Here is a 16602-nt window from a genome sequence, read left to right as displayed (position 1 = left end):
CTTTAGCTTTGATTGCAGCATGCATTCGCTGTAGCATTGCTTCTTATATGTCACAAGGTTAATTTCCATCCGGTGTGACATTCATTTTTAACCAAGATCTTGCATTGATGATGGTAGTGTCTGACCACTACACCAAGCCTTCTCCAGCACATCCCAAAGATTCTCAATGGGGTTGAAGTCTGGACTCTGTGGCGGCCAACCCATGTGTGAAAATTATGTCTCATGCTCTCTGAACCACCCTTTCACTATGTGAACCCGGTGAATCCTGGCATTATCATCTTGGAATATCCCAGTGCCATTAGGGAAAATGGAATAACCTGGTCATTCAGTATACTCAGGTAGTCAGCCGACCTCATTATTGGTGCCCATCCTGTTGCTGAACCTAGACCTGACCAACTGCAGCAACTCCACATCATAACACTGCCCCCACAGGCATGTACAGTAGGCACTAGTCATGATGGGTGCATCACTTCATCTACCTCTCTTCTTACCCTGATGCACCATCACTCTGGAACAGGGTCCATCTGGAGTCATCAGACCACATGACCTTCTTCCATTGCTCCCTAGTCCAATGTTTATGCTCCCTAGCAAATTGAAGCCTTTTTACCAGTTTGCCTCCTTGATTAGTGGTTTTCTTATGGCTACACAGCTGTTCAGTCCCAATCCCTTGAGTTCCTTTAGTGGAAATGCTCTAACTTTCACTATTAAACATAGCTCTAAGTTCTAACTGTTGCTTGTCTTTGATTTGATTTCACCAAACGCTCAAGTCACGATCATGAAGTATTTTTTGGGCCACATTTCTTCATAGAAGACGATGGATCCCCACTATCCTTCCAGTTTTCGATAATGTTGCACAGTTCTTAACCCAATTTTAGTAGTTTCTGCAATCTTCTTAGATGCCCTCTCTGATTGATGCATGCCAATTCAGAAATTGTGCAACAGGAGGCTAGCACCCTTTTGCTTAAATAAATCCAGGTGACTTTTTTTGGGCGAGGCAGTGTAAAACCAACGTTGTAGAGCAAACAAAGTCAGTGGTTGAGTCGCGTTTCTGTTAGCCAATCAGAGGCGAGATGTCCAAATATAAAGAAATAAGACTCCAAATCCTGACGTCTGCCGCTCAACTCTGATCTGGCTCATCTTTAGTTCCTGAAACAGAGCACAAGCCATTCATTCATAGACCACTGAAAACATGTAATAAAAAACAAGTACATTTGGCCTTTTACATGCTGTTATTTCACCAAAATAAATGACTCCGAACTTGATTTAAACATGTAAAATAAAATTGTTGCCCACCTTCATGTGGTAGATGCGTTACTGACAAAGTCGTGAGTCCCTCTTTCACCTTAAATTTAATCTCAGAAAAACATATGAGATGTCTTTGTCCGATGGCTTTTATCTACTGGTGACAGAACTATACGGCCAAGCTGTGACAAAGTCATCTGTGCCAAGTTTTTGCTAGAGAGCCTATTGACGTTTGTCGCTGTGTGCCTGTGCATATATTTCTCATCTTTGCATGTGTGTGCAGGGTATATGTGTTCACTTTGAATATGAAGCTCTTTCCCAACTGTGGGTACATTTAAGGCCAAAAGCCGTGCTGCGTCAGGATGCATTTAAGTCTCTTCGCCAAAAATGCTAGCTCTGTTTTTTATCAGTGGGCAGTGCTGGACCAGCATGATGTTGCACAGGGGTGAGAATGGATTATGAAAATCTTGGCATGTTCTAAATCTCCCTGCTTGGAATTGGCTTGGTCTATATCCTGGATTGTTTTGGTTGGTGCTGTTAGTCACAGTGGGATGTGTGTATTAGTGTGCGGTAGATTGATACTTTTTAAGGATTGGAGGCTGTTAGTGGTCAGGTTAAAGTGGTATTGAATAAGTGACAATGAGAATATTCCTGTAGATATTTGGGTAGCGTTTATCTGCCAGCTCTCATGCTCTTGTGCTTATATATCCTCTGGAGAGGATTAAGTAAAAGATCAAAAAGGAAGTGAGAGAAAGGAAATATTATTTTTATGAATTCTTTTTCTTCATAAAGTTCAGCCAGGAACATAAATCACCAGGCTGAGTCGATGCCTGATCTCCCAGACATGAGGTTTTAGCACCAAAGTGTGGTTCCTATTTGCGTCTCGTTGGATTGCGTTATATCCTCAAACACTTCAATGGTACCATGGACTGAAAACAGAGAACTAGAAAGTGTACATATTTTAAATCTTCTTCTTATTGTGTGACTCTGTGTCTGTGTGAGTTCATCATCAGGTGTCAATAAGACATCCTGTAGATTGTTTTGTATCTAGGGTTGTCACGGTATGAAAATTTAACCTCACGGTTATTGTGACCAAAATTATCACGGTTTTCGGTATTATCGCGGTATTTTTTAAACGGTGTTGCATATGTTCAGAAAGCATTGATAGTCCTGTTCTACACAAACTGAAATAGTTTTGAAAAGGTTTAACATTGTTTATTACACCTAAAATAACACAAAGCCTTAGCAAAAGTGCAACTTTTCACAAGTAAAGGAACAAATAGCTTCTTTTTCTGGAACGTGTTACAGTAGTCAGTGCAGGTTTAAATTATACAAATCCAAACATTCAAAACATAAACAATATGTAAACAAATCAAAGAAACACCACTTGTTTTCTCATATACTTGTTTTCTTCATTATCAAAATGAAAATCTAAAACTCCAGTCCACACTTGACTTGAGCGCTGTACAAGTCGACCTTAAAAAAATATGTATTTAAAATAAATAGCCACTTTAAACAAATTACTAAAATAACTACTACACTATGTAATCAAATCCAAATGTTCAAGTATAAATGGCATTGAATAAGTAAACAAATCAATGACAAGGAACCAATTGTATATTTCTCTTCATCATCAACAAATACAATGCTTCATCCAGCAACAGGGTGTCCGTGACACGGTTTAAATGCTGGCAGAGGACGCTGCGGCTGCAGTATATGGTGACTCGTTGCATTCTCCGTCAACCAAAAGTCCTCACGTCATGCACTTAAGCTAAAATGCTAATGTTAACCTACCTTGCACTGGCTGTAGAGACGTGGGTGATGGTCACGCAGATGTGCCATTAGATTCGAAGTGTTGCTACCTTTTGCAGACACTTGTTTCCTGCACGTTCTGCAAACGGGATAGCCGTCTTCTATTAACTGTCCCTCAGCATTTTTCAGAAATCCAAAATATGCCCATACTTCCGAGTTAGTCTTTTTTGAGGGCTGATGGATGTCCTGGGCGCTGCCGTCTCCTCCTTCGGCCATTATTTCAGCTTCAAAGTTTTGGTAACGTTGCAAACTAAAAAGTGCGTGTGCGCGCTGCGGGAACTTCAGCTGAAGCGACGGTGGCTGGTAAGGGTCACCGCGCTGAAACCGCGGCCACGGTAAACCCACCGAGATAATTTAGTTTTTTAAAAACTGGTTATTTTTATTGTCAACTTTTTTACCGGGGTTTACCGCTATACCGGTTACCGTGACAACCCTATTTGTATCAGATGCACAAATCCACCAATTCCACCGTACTCCTCGACAAAATACCACTTTTATCAAGACTTTTTTTCTCTGTCTCCTCATCTGCTTTGTTTGCTTTCTGGCTGTTTGTGTTGTGATTGGCAGGTCCTTTGTGATTCAGCAGATCCCCAGCAGTAATCTTTTCATGGTGGTGGTGGACAACACATGTGACTGCAGCAACTTTGAGCCAATCACCATGGAGCCCATCGAAATCATGTATATCCTTGAATAAAAGGAGACCGGGACACCCTGAGGTTGAGCTGAAGTCCAGGTTTTGTTAAGCAGGTTAATGTAAAACAGAGCAGGAAAGATAGAAGTAAGGAATTGCCATTTTTCCATGGAACCCTACTTTTCCACCTGTAGTTTGCTTTGCAAGAAATGCAAGTAAATAAATAAATAAATAAAAAAATAAATGCAAACAAGCAGAACTTCGTCTGAATGGAATGCAGACCTTATTATTACACGTGTGCCTTTTCTAAACTTGCAAACCATAATGTCTGCCATCAAATTTTCCTATAAAGATTATACTCAGATAAGATCATGATATAATATGGAAATTTAAAATGCTATTTATACACACATCTTGTAATATGGCTGGGCAATATGGCCCAACATAAATATTATGGTACATTGAGGAGTTCGCATCAATAAAAATAAATAGACGATAGCTACACGTATGCGCAAAAAATAAAGTTGTCCACTAGATAGGGCTATCATGTATTACTTGAGTCCCATTGTCATGTGACATCAACGCCACCAACCTCCACACATCTATTCATTTTTTAATTACCAAATGTAGGCCCTGTCCACACGTAGCGAGGTATCTCCTCAAACAAAGACATTTTTCTACGATTCGGCCTGCCATCTACACAAAAACGCAGATTTATGCTACAAAAACAAATATTTTTGAAAGCTCTGGCCAAAGTGAAGATTTGCGTTTTCTCCGTTTTAAGTGTTTCTGTGTGGACAGAAATAATCAGAGTTTTAAATTTCATAACATCACTGTCTGCGACAAAAATGCTGACCAGCCCATGTGCGATCTGTGTTTACACTGCAACATGGAAGCCATCACAGCTGTGCTTATGTTATCAATTGTCCAAGTGCTTTTCGTCTCTTTATTTTTACAAGCAGAATTATTGCTATTTGTGGAAGGCCACAGGCAAAGGATGAGGTTACAGATGGTTATTGCCCACCACCATGCGCCATGTTTCATGTTTTGTTGAAGTTGGTTTGAGGGAACTACTGCCACCTACAGGTCTGGCATGCCTATGACTGTGCTTAAACAGACTTATGCAGTTACAGTGGTGTGAAAAATGATTTGCTCCTTCCTGATTTCTCATTCTTTTGCATGTTTGTCACACAAAATGTTTCTGATCATCAAACACATTTAACCATTAGTCAAAGATAACACAAGTAAACACAAAATGCAGTTTTGAAATTATGGTTTATAATATATAGGGAGAGAACAAAATCCAAACCTACATTGCTCTGTGTGAAAAAGTAATTGTCCCCCTTGTTTAAAAAATAACCCAACTGTGGTGTTTCACACCTGAGTTCAATTTCTGTAGCCACCCCCAAGCCTGATTACTGCCACACCTGTTTCAATCAAGAAATCACTTAAATATGAGCTGCCTGACACAGAGAAGTAGACCAAAAGCACCTCAAAAGCTAGACATCATGCCAAGATCCAAAGAAATTCAAGAACAAATGAGAACAAAAGTAACTGAGATCTATCAGTCTGGTAAAGGCTTTGGGACTGCAGCGAACCACAGTGAGAGCCATTATCCACAAATGGCAACAACATGGAACAGTGGTGAACCTTCCCAGGAGTGGGCAGCCGACCAAAATTACCCCAAAAGCGCAGAGACAACTCATCCGAGAGGTCACAAAAGACCCCAGGACAACAAGAACTGCAGGCCTCACTTGCCTCAATTAAGGTCAGTGTTCATGACTCCACCATAAGAAAGAGACTGGGCAAAAATGGCCTGCATGGCAGATTTCCAAGATGCAAACCACTGTTAAGCAAAAAGAACATTAGGGCTCATCTCAATGTTGCTAAGAAACATCTCAATTATTGTCAAGACTTTTGGGAAAATACCTTGTGGACTGATGACACAAAAGTTGAACTTTTTGGAAGGCAAATGTCCCATTACATCTGGCATAGAAGTAACACAGCATTTCTGACAAAGAACACCATACCAACAGTAGAATATGGTGGTGGCAGTGTGATGGTCTGGGGTTGTTTTGCTGCTTCAGGAACTGGAAGGCTTGCTGTGATAGATGGAACCATGAATTATTTTGTCTAGCAAAACATCCTGAAGGAGAATATCCGGCCATCTGTTCGTCAACTAAAGCTGGATCTTGGGTGCTGCAGCAGGACAATGACCCAAAACACACCAGCAAATCCACCTCTGAATGGCTGAAGAACAACAAAATGAAGACTTTGGAGTGGCCTAGTCAAAGTCCTGACCTGAATCCTATTGAGATGCTACGGCATTACCAGGCCCTCACAATGCGGCTTTAAAATTGGTCTCAACCCGGAAGTACCAAAAATTGCAGTTCCACCCTCATCCGCTGGGGGCTGGTGTCAGAAGCGAGCAAATCCTCATTGACTCCCATGTTAAAAATACCAATTTCACAGCAGAAATAAACATGTTTACAGCCTGGTACCAGAACATGTTTTTTGTTTAAATTATCTAGTTTACACTCATGACAACTCTGAGGGGGGTGAATTTTTTTCTCACTCTTCTGTTTAAGTGTATTAAAAGCCTAAAATTCTGTATAATTAATGAGCATCCGACCCACGTGACTGCAGAGCTAGCTCCGTGGAAAGGCCTCAGTCTGAGCCTCGGTCTAGCTTGGAAACTGCTCCGGGAATTTTAGTCTCTGTGTTTGTGTATTCTTTTTTGGATATTATTTGTGCAATTGTTGGACAAAATGACTTGCTGTGGCATTAATTGCTCTAATAGAGCGTCCAAGGAGTCTCCACTTCATTTTTTTCAGTAAGTAAAATTACATTTATGTATTTTAGGTCACTGCCGAGCTGAGCTTAGATTTTAACATGTACTGTTTAACCATGACATTTAAATGTAATAGGGTAAAACCCAATGCATTTAACATAATGCTGCACTTTAGAAAATGGGTTGAAATATAACGTGTTGATGGAGCTGGGTTCCGACTATCGGCTTGTGGAGCTCTCGGAAGACCGATGTTTTCCACCCGGAATGCCGGCTGTTACTCCCCGCAGCCCGGTCCATCTCTGTCTGATCGTGGCTCCTGTTAGCTGCGCGGGCTGACGGTTGGTTCTCCCAGCAGCTCAGCGCATCGCTGTCTGATCGCGGCTTCTGTGTGCTGCGGCAGGCTGACGGCTGGTTCTCCCAGCAGCTCAGCGCATCGCTGTCTGATCGCGGCTTCTGTGTGCTGCGGTGGGCTGACGGCTGGTTCTCCCAGCAGCTCGGTGCATCTGTCTGATTGCGGCTTCTGTGTGCTGCGGCGGGCTGACGGCTGGTTCTTATGGCAAGCCAGAATCGCCAAAATACGCGACTTCTCCCCGCAGCTCGGCGCATCTCTGTCTGATCGCGGGTTCTGTGTGCTGCATGGGCTGACGGCTTGTGGAGCTCTGGGATGGAAACCTTTCCACCCGGTTCTCACAAGCGGCAGCTCTGCGCATCTCAGATCGCAGCAGCGCTTGTCTGCTGTGCAGCTGCCGGCTTGTGGAGGTCTCGGAGACCTCTGTGTTCCACCCGGTTTTACTCAGCGGTCAGCCCGGCGTATCTCTGACTCAGAAGCTCTGGTGTTGTGCACAGTTAACTCCAGTTGTAGCTAGGTTGCTACCTCCGTTAGCTTAGCTCCCACCTCCGCATTAGCTTTGGGTTAGCTTCAGGTTAGCGTGTAGCAAGTTCAACCGGGTGTTGTCAGTTGATCCCAGCCTTACAGCCCCACCCTCAGCTCCACCTCTCTTCCCTTTTATGGAATTGTCTGGGCTTGACGTAACCTGTGACACGGTCAAAATGGCGGTGGTGGCCACCTCCCATTTTAGCACAAAAACTTGTTATTGGAGTCTATGGAAACCCATTGTCCATATATTAATGTCGATGGGCATTACCTTAAAAAGGCAGGTCATGCTAGAAAACCCTAAAATAAAGCTGAATTACAGCAACTCTGCAAAGATGAGTGGGCCAAAATTCCTCCAGAGTGCTGTAAAAGACTCGTAGCAAGTTATCGCAAATGCTTGATTGCAGTTATTGCTGCTAAGGGTGGTCCAACCGGTTATGAGGTTCAGGGGGCAATTACTTTTTCACACAGGGCAATGTAGGTTTGGATTTTGTTCTCTCCCTAAATAATAAAAAACATAATTTCAAAGCTGCATTTTGTGTTTACTTGTGTTATTTTTGACTAATGGTTAAATGTGTTTGATGATCAGAAACATTTTGTGTGACAAACATGCAAAAGAATAAGAAATCAGGAAGAGGCAAATAGTTTTTCACACCACTGTTTGTGTGGATGGAATTTTTTTTTTAAAACAAAGTGGTGTGGACACTATTTTTGGGAAGGCGGATATTCGTTTTTAAACAACCTGGCTATGTTTGGACAAAACCTTATTGACATGGGAAAAATTATATTGGTTAAAGTCAGAAATTTTGATAACGATACATTTTTGATTCATCGCCCAGCCCTATTCTGTAAGAGCAGTGTTGCCAACTTAGCGGCTTTGTCACCATTTCTAATGACTTTTCAGACCCCCTTAACGGCTTTTTTTCAAAAAAGCGCCTAGCGACAAATCTGGTGACATTTCTGACCCCCCTCAGCTACTTTGACTACAACTTTGTTGCAGACTTTACCTGCGGATTAGCGAGGCATCTGAAGCGACAGGACCGTCCTTCCTTCCAGAGGATCAGAAAGAAAATGATCTGCGCATGTGCAAGCAGCATCATCACGCTACCTCCGTTGGCCAATCAAACCTTTTGTGGGTTTTCACAAGTCCATTATTTGAGATAGCCACCGAAGCTACATAAAGGCGACCGCTCGTTCCGCCATCCTGCCGCATTTCGGCAGCTGACCTCAGCTGGCACCAGCGTCGCACTCACACATGGCTTCTAGCACCACTTGTGGTGCATTCAAGGAACATTGGAACTCCATGATGAGTTCAATAACGTAGCACATTTAAAACTTTTATAAAAAACAGAATAATACTGTAAGTCATTGGCAGGTCATTGGCAGTTTGCATGTAAAGTTTCTGAATACTAAATACGACCTGCTTCTTTTTACACAAAAGTACTAAAAACAACAAAAACAAACAAAAACAAAAATATATATATTATCTTTTAGGTCAATATATAGCACTGAATCACAACAGAAGAATACACTTGAAAACTACAACAGAAAATTCATTTTAATTCAATCATACATACATTCCTATCAATTTAATATTTTTGTGTTCAAGAGTTCCATTCTCTTCAGACAAAATATAAATATTCCTTCCATTTTTTGTGCCATCTTTCCTTGATGTTTTAAAGGCTGCTGTTTTGTATTCTATGGGTTTTTTATTTTAATAAAATATTTAAAAAATTAATTAAATATTTTTTTTTTAAATCAAGCAGGTTTTATTTGATTTACTCTACAAGACCGGTGATGTTCATGACACAAACGTGGTGACGTCATCACGCAAGCTAGATGACGTCATTGTATCGTATGCAAATTAGCGTGTGACATCATTTGGCGACATCTAGTGACTTTTGGGGGGACTTCAGCTACTTTCAGTCAAAAACAGTTGGCAACACTGTGTAAGAGTTTATTCTGCATTTTTGTTGATAGGCAACAACAGCAGAAATGACAGTTCTAAAAATAAATTTCTTCTGTCTTACCTATGTTTACACCAAAATGCACCTTTCTCCATTCAAACCTTCTTGTTTGTGCATGTAAGAACTTTCAGTTATAAACAAAATGCTTTCTCAAGCAAGAAAGAACCAGCCTATACAGGTTCTGTATTTTTGCCTTAACTTCTGCTGCACATAATGAATCGCTCAAGTGTGAGAGAATAAAGGTACAAAAGGACAGAAGGCGACCAGACACCTGTCACCCCTTTCATTCAGAGGTATTTTCACTCCCAGCAGAAAATGCAAACATACATTGCTCTCTAACATCATTCATTTTCAGTTATTTTCAGTTATTAAAAATACAAACTATTTGTGTGTTTCATATCATCTCCATGACTGTAGGAAAACCCGATGGAGTGTGGAGGGGCTACAAGTCTCACATCATCTCTTGCAGCAAAATTGTTCTGTGCATTCCTGGTATTGTTCCTCAGGTGACCTGAGCTGGCCACACCTCCCCATCCAGAGCTTGGATTGGATTGGATCAGCTCGGCTTGCAAAGTCATTGCAACGTGGCCACAAAAACAACCCCGCCTCTCTTGTGTGTCAAAATGTGCCCAGTTCTAGCTCATCGCCTACCAAGTCCATGCGTGTTTGAAATGACTGACAGTATTCCTGCTGCTAAGTAGTGATCATTAAGGTGCTTCAAAAACACAACAACCCCAAAGAGAGGTTTGAGAGCAAAATTAGAAAGCCTTGCAAAAGGTGCACCTGGTAGCTTAAAAATGACACATGCAGTCTAGCACTTTCCACTGACACCATTATGTTTAGTCCTTTCAGGTATCAGCTAAGGCCTGGAGGTTAATAGCTGGGCTTTGAACTGGGCACAAGAGCCATAAACCCCCATGTGAACAGAGAGTGACGCACCTTCCTTGGGTTCACTTTGAATTTACATGGACAATATTTATCATAAGATAAAAAGAAAAAATTTTCAGAAGATGAAAATAACTACATGTGGCTGGGATTGTTAAAATGTTTGTCTTTTAATCTTTTTTCATGACAAAAATGTTTTGTTTGCATTATGTATTATATTAAAGAAAAAGGTTTTATTTATCATTTGCAAGTGATACCCATAAACTGTGAGATTCTAAGTCGTCTGATGTGAGTGGTTGTTAATATTTGAGCTTTGCCTTATGGAACAATGTTGGTCCTGTTTGTGTACTTTTGAATAAAATCTTTAAAAATGCACAATGTTATTTATGTTATAAAGCTGATTGGAACCCATCTTTCATAGATTGTTTCATTGTCCCACATTTACCCCGGGGCAAAAATCTGGCAAACACATCACTGTGCATGCACACTTGTTATTTTCTCATTCTGTCCACCACATGAACTGCTGCCTCAGAGTCCTCTGATTAGGGGTGGGACTTGATACATTTTTATATCAATGGCATTGTCGACTCTGTCTATCAATCCAATTCCCGAGTAGTTCAATGGTTGGTAAGAACCAATTGCACACTGTCTCGTGCATTATAACTCTCAATTTATTTATGAAATAATTAATTGTACCTGGTATCAGCTGGAAATATCTTTCCAAATGTTCTCCTTTATGCTCCTCGTGAAGGTAGAATCATCTCCTTGTTGTAGCTTTTGCAAAATGGGAAAAATCTTATCTCTGGTCAGACTTTCACTGGAGTCTGCTAGTGTAGAGGTGTGTATAGAAGGCAAATGATGCTAACATGATGGGTAGTGTTAGCTGATTAGTTACCTGCAGTATTAACAAGAGATAAGATGAAACAATATTTTATATAGCACCTCTCAACATAAAAATCACTAGGTGCTTCACAAGAATCAAAAAATAAAGATTTTTAAATGATTCAAATATAAAAAAAAAATAGGAAAAGTTAGGAAAGGCAAATAGAAAATTATTAAGAAAGAGATAATCAGTGGATCCTGGGAAAGGCAGAATTGGTAGACAGAGGTGAATAAGAAGAGAGTAGTGATGAAGGTCACACCAAAGCCAGCTTGAACAGGTGAGTTTTCAGCAGTTTTTTAATTGAGACCACTGAGTCCACAGATCTTAGGCTCAGTGGGAGAGAGGTCCAGTGTCTGGGGGCCACAGCAGCAAATAATCTGTCACATTTGGTCTTTAGCCTACATAACCTGTTGAAAACAGGATCTCAGGCACCTGCTATGGGTGTAGGGCAGACCTGGGCATTTTACGGCCCGCGGGCCACATCCAGCCCTTTGGTTGACTTTGACCGGCCCGCGTAAGGTTAATTGGAAATTACAAAATAAATGTATTTTCTCATTTTACCTCATGCATGGGCTAAGGCTGCATTGCTTTTATTTTGAAGTTGTTTTTTACGTGCACAATGACGCAATACGTATAGCAACAAGTGCCCGCGGTTGACATGGTGATTGTAGCCTGAGAAATGTCCGCTCATGCAAAAAAAAAAAAAGAAAGATGCCGAATGCAGGATTTTCAACAAAAATTGGACTGCTAAGTATTTTTTTTACTGAAGTCGGAGGTAAAGCCGTGTGTTTGGTTTGCGGGGAGGAGATTGCCGTGTTTAAGGACTACAATTTGAGTCGGCATTACGACAAGAAACACTCGGAAAAATACAAGAACTTGTCTGATGCTGAGAGCTGAGAGGGCACGGACATCCGAAGCTTTGCTTGCAAAGTTGCAAAAGCAGCAAGGCTGTTTTACTAAGCTTCACACATCCAGGGATGCAGCAGCCAGGACCAGCTTTGTGATATCCCACAAAATAGCTAAAAACAGCAAGCCGTTTTCGGAGGGAGAGTTTGTCAAAGAGTGCATGGTGGACTCTGCCGCACTAATATGCCCTGAAAAAAAAGGCGCATTTGAGCAAATCCCGCTGTCCAGGCGAACCGTGACCAGGAGGATCGAGGACATTGCGGGGAACCTGGAGCTTCAGCTGCAACGTGAAGTGGCAAGTTTTGACTTTTTCTCATTAGACGGGAGCTGTGATGTCCGCGACACAGCCCAGCTGCTCGTATTTGTCCGGGGATAACGGACTTCAAGCTCACAGAGGAGCGGGCAGCAATGCGGTTGATGAAAGGGACAACGACAGGGAGTGATGTTTCTACAGAGGTAAATGCGTGCACGGACACTGGGATTGAAATGGGAGAGACTGTCAGGTGTCACAACAGACGGTTGTCCAAATCTTAAGCCGGGCGTACACTGTGCGACTTTTTCACTTTTTTGAGCCGATTTTCCAGTCGTGCGAGAAGCCACGACATCGGGGCGAGTTTTGCGCCGAGCGGTCGTGTAGTGTACAGGGGGTTACGAGAGGCGATTAACACCACGTGACCAGCCGCCGATCAGCAGTCGTGAGGTCGCACTCTGGTGTGTTTAATATTTCGCTCGTCCCTCGTGAGGGTATCGCACTGTTGAAGCGGCGCTGCGAGCAGCTGCGACCCAAAAAGTATCAGAACCGCTCACGGCGCATGCGCGCGCAATCCTGCATCAACGCCGGTCGCTCGCTATTTCCCTAATAACACACGCTGTTCGTTTTTGTTTCTACACGTTTTTTTTACTCACAAAGATTGTCAAGAAAGCGTGTTTGTCGTGTTCATGTCAAATTAAACTGATCACAAAACACAGATTTACTTTCTTTATTTCGTTTTCCTCATCCAACCCCTATAAATCCCTGTGTGTCCTCCTGCAGCTCTCCCGAAGGACAACAGGCAAGACAAGACAAAAAACTCTGACGTGTTGAGTAAAAACTGCTATTTTTAGCACATTTTTAGGGCCGACGTGTTGCTACCAGACGTACAGTGTGAGCAGTCAGGTCGCATCCGAGAACTGGGTTGTACAGTGTGAGCACACGACTCGTGAGATCTGCTCTGCGAGGAAGTCGTACACTTTGAGCTGAAGCTGAGTGCTGCGAGTGAAAAAGTCGCACAGTGTACGCCCGGCTTTACATGGAAAAATGTCGGACTTTTGAAACGCATGCAAGATAAAGTGACAGAAATCGATGCAGATCAAAAATAGGTGTTTTTGCATTGAATTATACACCAACATGTGTTGTGCAAGTCAGTGCTAAAAATCAACCATGTTACTGATGTTGTTACTAAAATAATAAACTTCATCAGGGCGCGGGCGATGGATCACAGACAGTTTGTGGCTCTTTTGGAGGACTCCACACAGCTGTCAGCTGGCTCAGCCTGGGGAAAGTGCTGAAGAGGGTTTGGGACTTGAAAGCAGAGATTCAGGATCTCTGCTGGATTTCTACTCTTCTCTTAAGGAGGACTTTCCAAACCTGAGGAGACATGCTCAGAAGATGTTGGTTCTCTTCGGCTCTACCTACATTTGTGAACAAACATTTTCAATGATGAAGTTTACAAAATCCAGGTATAGATCCTCTCTCACTGATGATCATTTGTCAGCTGTGCTTCGCTTCTCCACCTCAGACATTCAACCTGACTTTGATGCACTCGTTAAAGCCCAGCAGAGACTAGATTTCTCTCACTGAATAAGAAAAAAATCACTTAAAAACACAAAATAAGGTGTTTGGACCACAAATGTAGGCAACTAGCAGTGAACTGGGACACTTTTTTTAAACCTCTTTCTCAAGATCACAGTTCAGTGATTTTATTTTACAGACAATACTGTGTGTCTGTAGAATGCTAAGAACCTCTTTCCAACAATATTTGAAACTCAGAATGTGTTTTGGAGTGAATGTGACTGAAACTGTTAACTAATATAAGTCACAAATGTTTAACAAAAACCAAATGTGCACACTTTGTTTACCATTGCCTTGGGAAATTTGAATAAATCACATTTTTGTAAGACAACCTCACTTTTTCCTTTTTGCTCATTTATAACATATAGTCTACTCTTACCAGCTTGAAGAAACAATGGTATTTACTGCTTTTTATAAAGAAATACCATTAATATTATGCATAATTGACTTCAGCCTTTTGGCCTGGCCCTCCACAATATTTTCTATTTCTCATGTGGCCCCATGGAAAAAATAATTGCCCACCCCTGGTGTAGGGACTAAGAAGATCACCAATGTAAGAGGGTGCTTGTCCATGTAAGGCCCTAAAAACCAGAACCAGGATCTTGAAATGAACCCTGAAGTTGACTGGCAGCCATTGAAGGTGGAGGAGGAGCGGGGTGATGTGAGTGTACTTTGACGATTTGGTCAGAATCTGAGCACAGGCATTCTGAACCACCTGTAGATGTTTCAGGGAGGTTTTGCTCAGACACGTGAAAAGAGAGTTGCAGTAGTCTAAGCGTGAGGAGATAAAGGTGTAGATAACAGTCTCAAGTTCAGAGCGGGACAGAATGGGACTCAGCTTAACAATGTTCCTGAGATGGAAGAAGGAAGAGCAAACAAGAGAACTGACATGAGAATCCAGGGTGAGAGCCGGGTCAAAGGTCACACCAAGATTCCTGACAGAGGGTTTGGTGTGAGAAGCAAGCTGACCAAGACAGTCTCTGACTTTGAGAACCAGCTTGTCTGGGGCACAGATGAGGATCTCAGTTTTATCTTCATTTAGCTGTGGAAAGCTCCCACCATCCAGTTTTTAACAGAGTCTAAGCAGGTGTGCAACAACTTCAGCTTAGACATCTCTTGGGGCTTAACTGAGATGTACAGTTGGATGTCATCAGTGACGGCTGGTGAAAAAGATTTTTGGTGGGGCTGTGCTATTTTTTTTTAAACAAACTTGTGCTTTCTGAGCTTTGTGCACAACTTCACTATTTCCTGAATTAAGCACAGCTCTTTTATTTCCTGTCTTACATTATTGGACAAAGGTATTAATCCACGTGTGTCTGACTATTGGCACACTGCCTTGCGGACCAAGGTTGAAAAATACTGCATTAAATTGCACATAAAATAACATGACCATAAATGGTCCACATCCACATTACTGTTTGTGAAACTAACATACTGGAGAATTTCATCACAATAATATTAAATAAACAAGTATGTACCTGATCTTTTGCATGCTGTTGGTGAAGCTCTGGATGACTCCTGTGATGTAGACAGAGTCAATGTTCCTCTTCTGCAGCTGGTTGAACAGCATGTCCACATGTGGCATGATCTTGTGACACAATGCCAGCAGAAAGCCGAAATCTTCTTCCTCCAGCATTCTCACAAAGCCTCCTGCCTCTCTCTCAGTGATTGGATCAAAGTCATCCGAGTCTCTGATCATCTGGAAAAATCTGAGAAGGTCATCCTTGTGCTCATACACTGTGTTGACATCTCTCTCTTGGACAAAATGTGCCGGTTCTGATCCACTTCTTCATTGTGTTTATTCACTGCAAGCCTGTGCTCGTCTCTAGCTGCATGGCAATGTTAGCTCTGCCTAGCATAGCTAGCTTCACCGTGTTGTCCATATGCGCCCGGAATAACTCATGTTTCTTCACCTTCTCAGAAAAATGTTTACTGTCCGTAACTCCTGACTCAATCCATGCCTCATCTGTCACTGTTGTTTTGAATAACAAACATGGAAAGCAAAAATAACGCATTAGCGTGATTGCATCCAGCTAGCCAAGCCTTCCCAGAAGCCTCGTGTGTACAGTTTACCTCTCTCCTCCTCCTGCTGGCTTATCTTTACGTCGGGCTGATCTGGTCCAAGCTCTTTGACATTACGTTTTTCCACCATAGTTCTCCTCTCGAACGGGTACTGGAGAAGAGACCGAACTGAATTCAGTGGCTGCTGAGATCCAGTATCCTGGTTGTAGGCTCACTGGCGTCCATTACATCTGCGTCACGAGACTCTCCGAGTTCTACCGAACACCAACGAAAGCCTTTGGCGGTAGCTCTATCGCCCATCATGCTTCTGAAACAACGTTGACGCTGATTGGATACATTCCCATTCCTACCCTTTGATTTTCTTGTCAGCAATTGGACAGCTGGTCCCGTCCTGTTTGGGCGATTGAAACCCAGCCCACAGCCTCCACCGCTCGGCAGAGACAAAAAAAAAAGAGACTGGAAGAGACCGGCAGAGACCAATATATATATATATATATATATATATATGATTTATTTATGTTACAAAACACACAATTAACTTAGAATATGTGATTATTGTTAATTTTATTTATTTATTTTTTTAAATAAAAATTAAAAACACTGAGGAAACTGGGAGGGCGGCGCCCTATCGCCCTCTACTGGCCAGCCGCCACTGGATGTCATCTGCATAAAGATGATATGAGTTTCTTTTAAAAGAGCTATAGCAAATAGCCCTGGCGTCATCCTTTCTTGTAAAGTATAACCAAACTTTCAAGCAT

General features: G+C 42.0%; 1 protein-coding gene across 5 annotated transcripts in view; it reads left to right on the top strand.

Annotated features, from left to right (window-relative positions):
* The window catches only part of cacna2d3a (calcium channel, voltage-dependent, alpha 2/delta subunit 3a), a 341398-nt gene extending 329748 nt beyond the window's left edge, over positions 1-11650 (top strand). For all 5 annotated transcript variants that reach the window (XM_070545074.1, XM_070545072.1, XM_070545073.1 and 2 more), the window contains 3 exons: positions 3622-3737; positions 9531-9610; positions 9735-11650. In XM_070545074.1, the coding sequence (XP_070401175.1) occupies positions 3622-3737; positions 9531-9610; positions 9735-9827 (289 nt within the window). In that variant the 3' untranslated portion in view covers positions 9828-11650. The remainder of the gene's footprint in view (positions 1-3621; positions 3738-9530; positions 9611-9734) is intronic.
* Positions 11651-16602: the final 4952 nt, after the last annotated feature.

Source organism: Nothobranchius furzeri, chromosome 15 (genome assembly GCF_043380555.1).
Source record: "Nothobranchius furzeri strain GRZ-AD chromosome 15, NfurGRZ-RIMD1, whole genome shotgun sequence".
NCBI lineage: Eukaryota > Metazoa > Chordata > Actinopteri > Cyprinodontiformes > Nothobranchiidae > Nothobranchius > Nothobranchius furzeri.
Note: the sequence above shows the minus strand (reverse complement) of the source record. Positions and strands in the feature narration are given on the sequence as shown.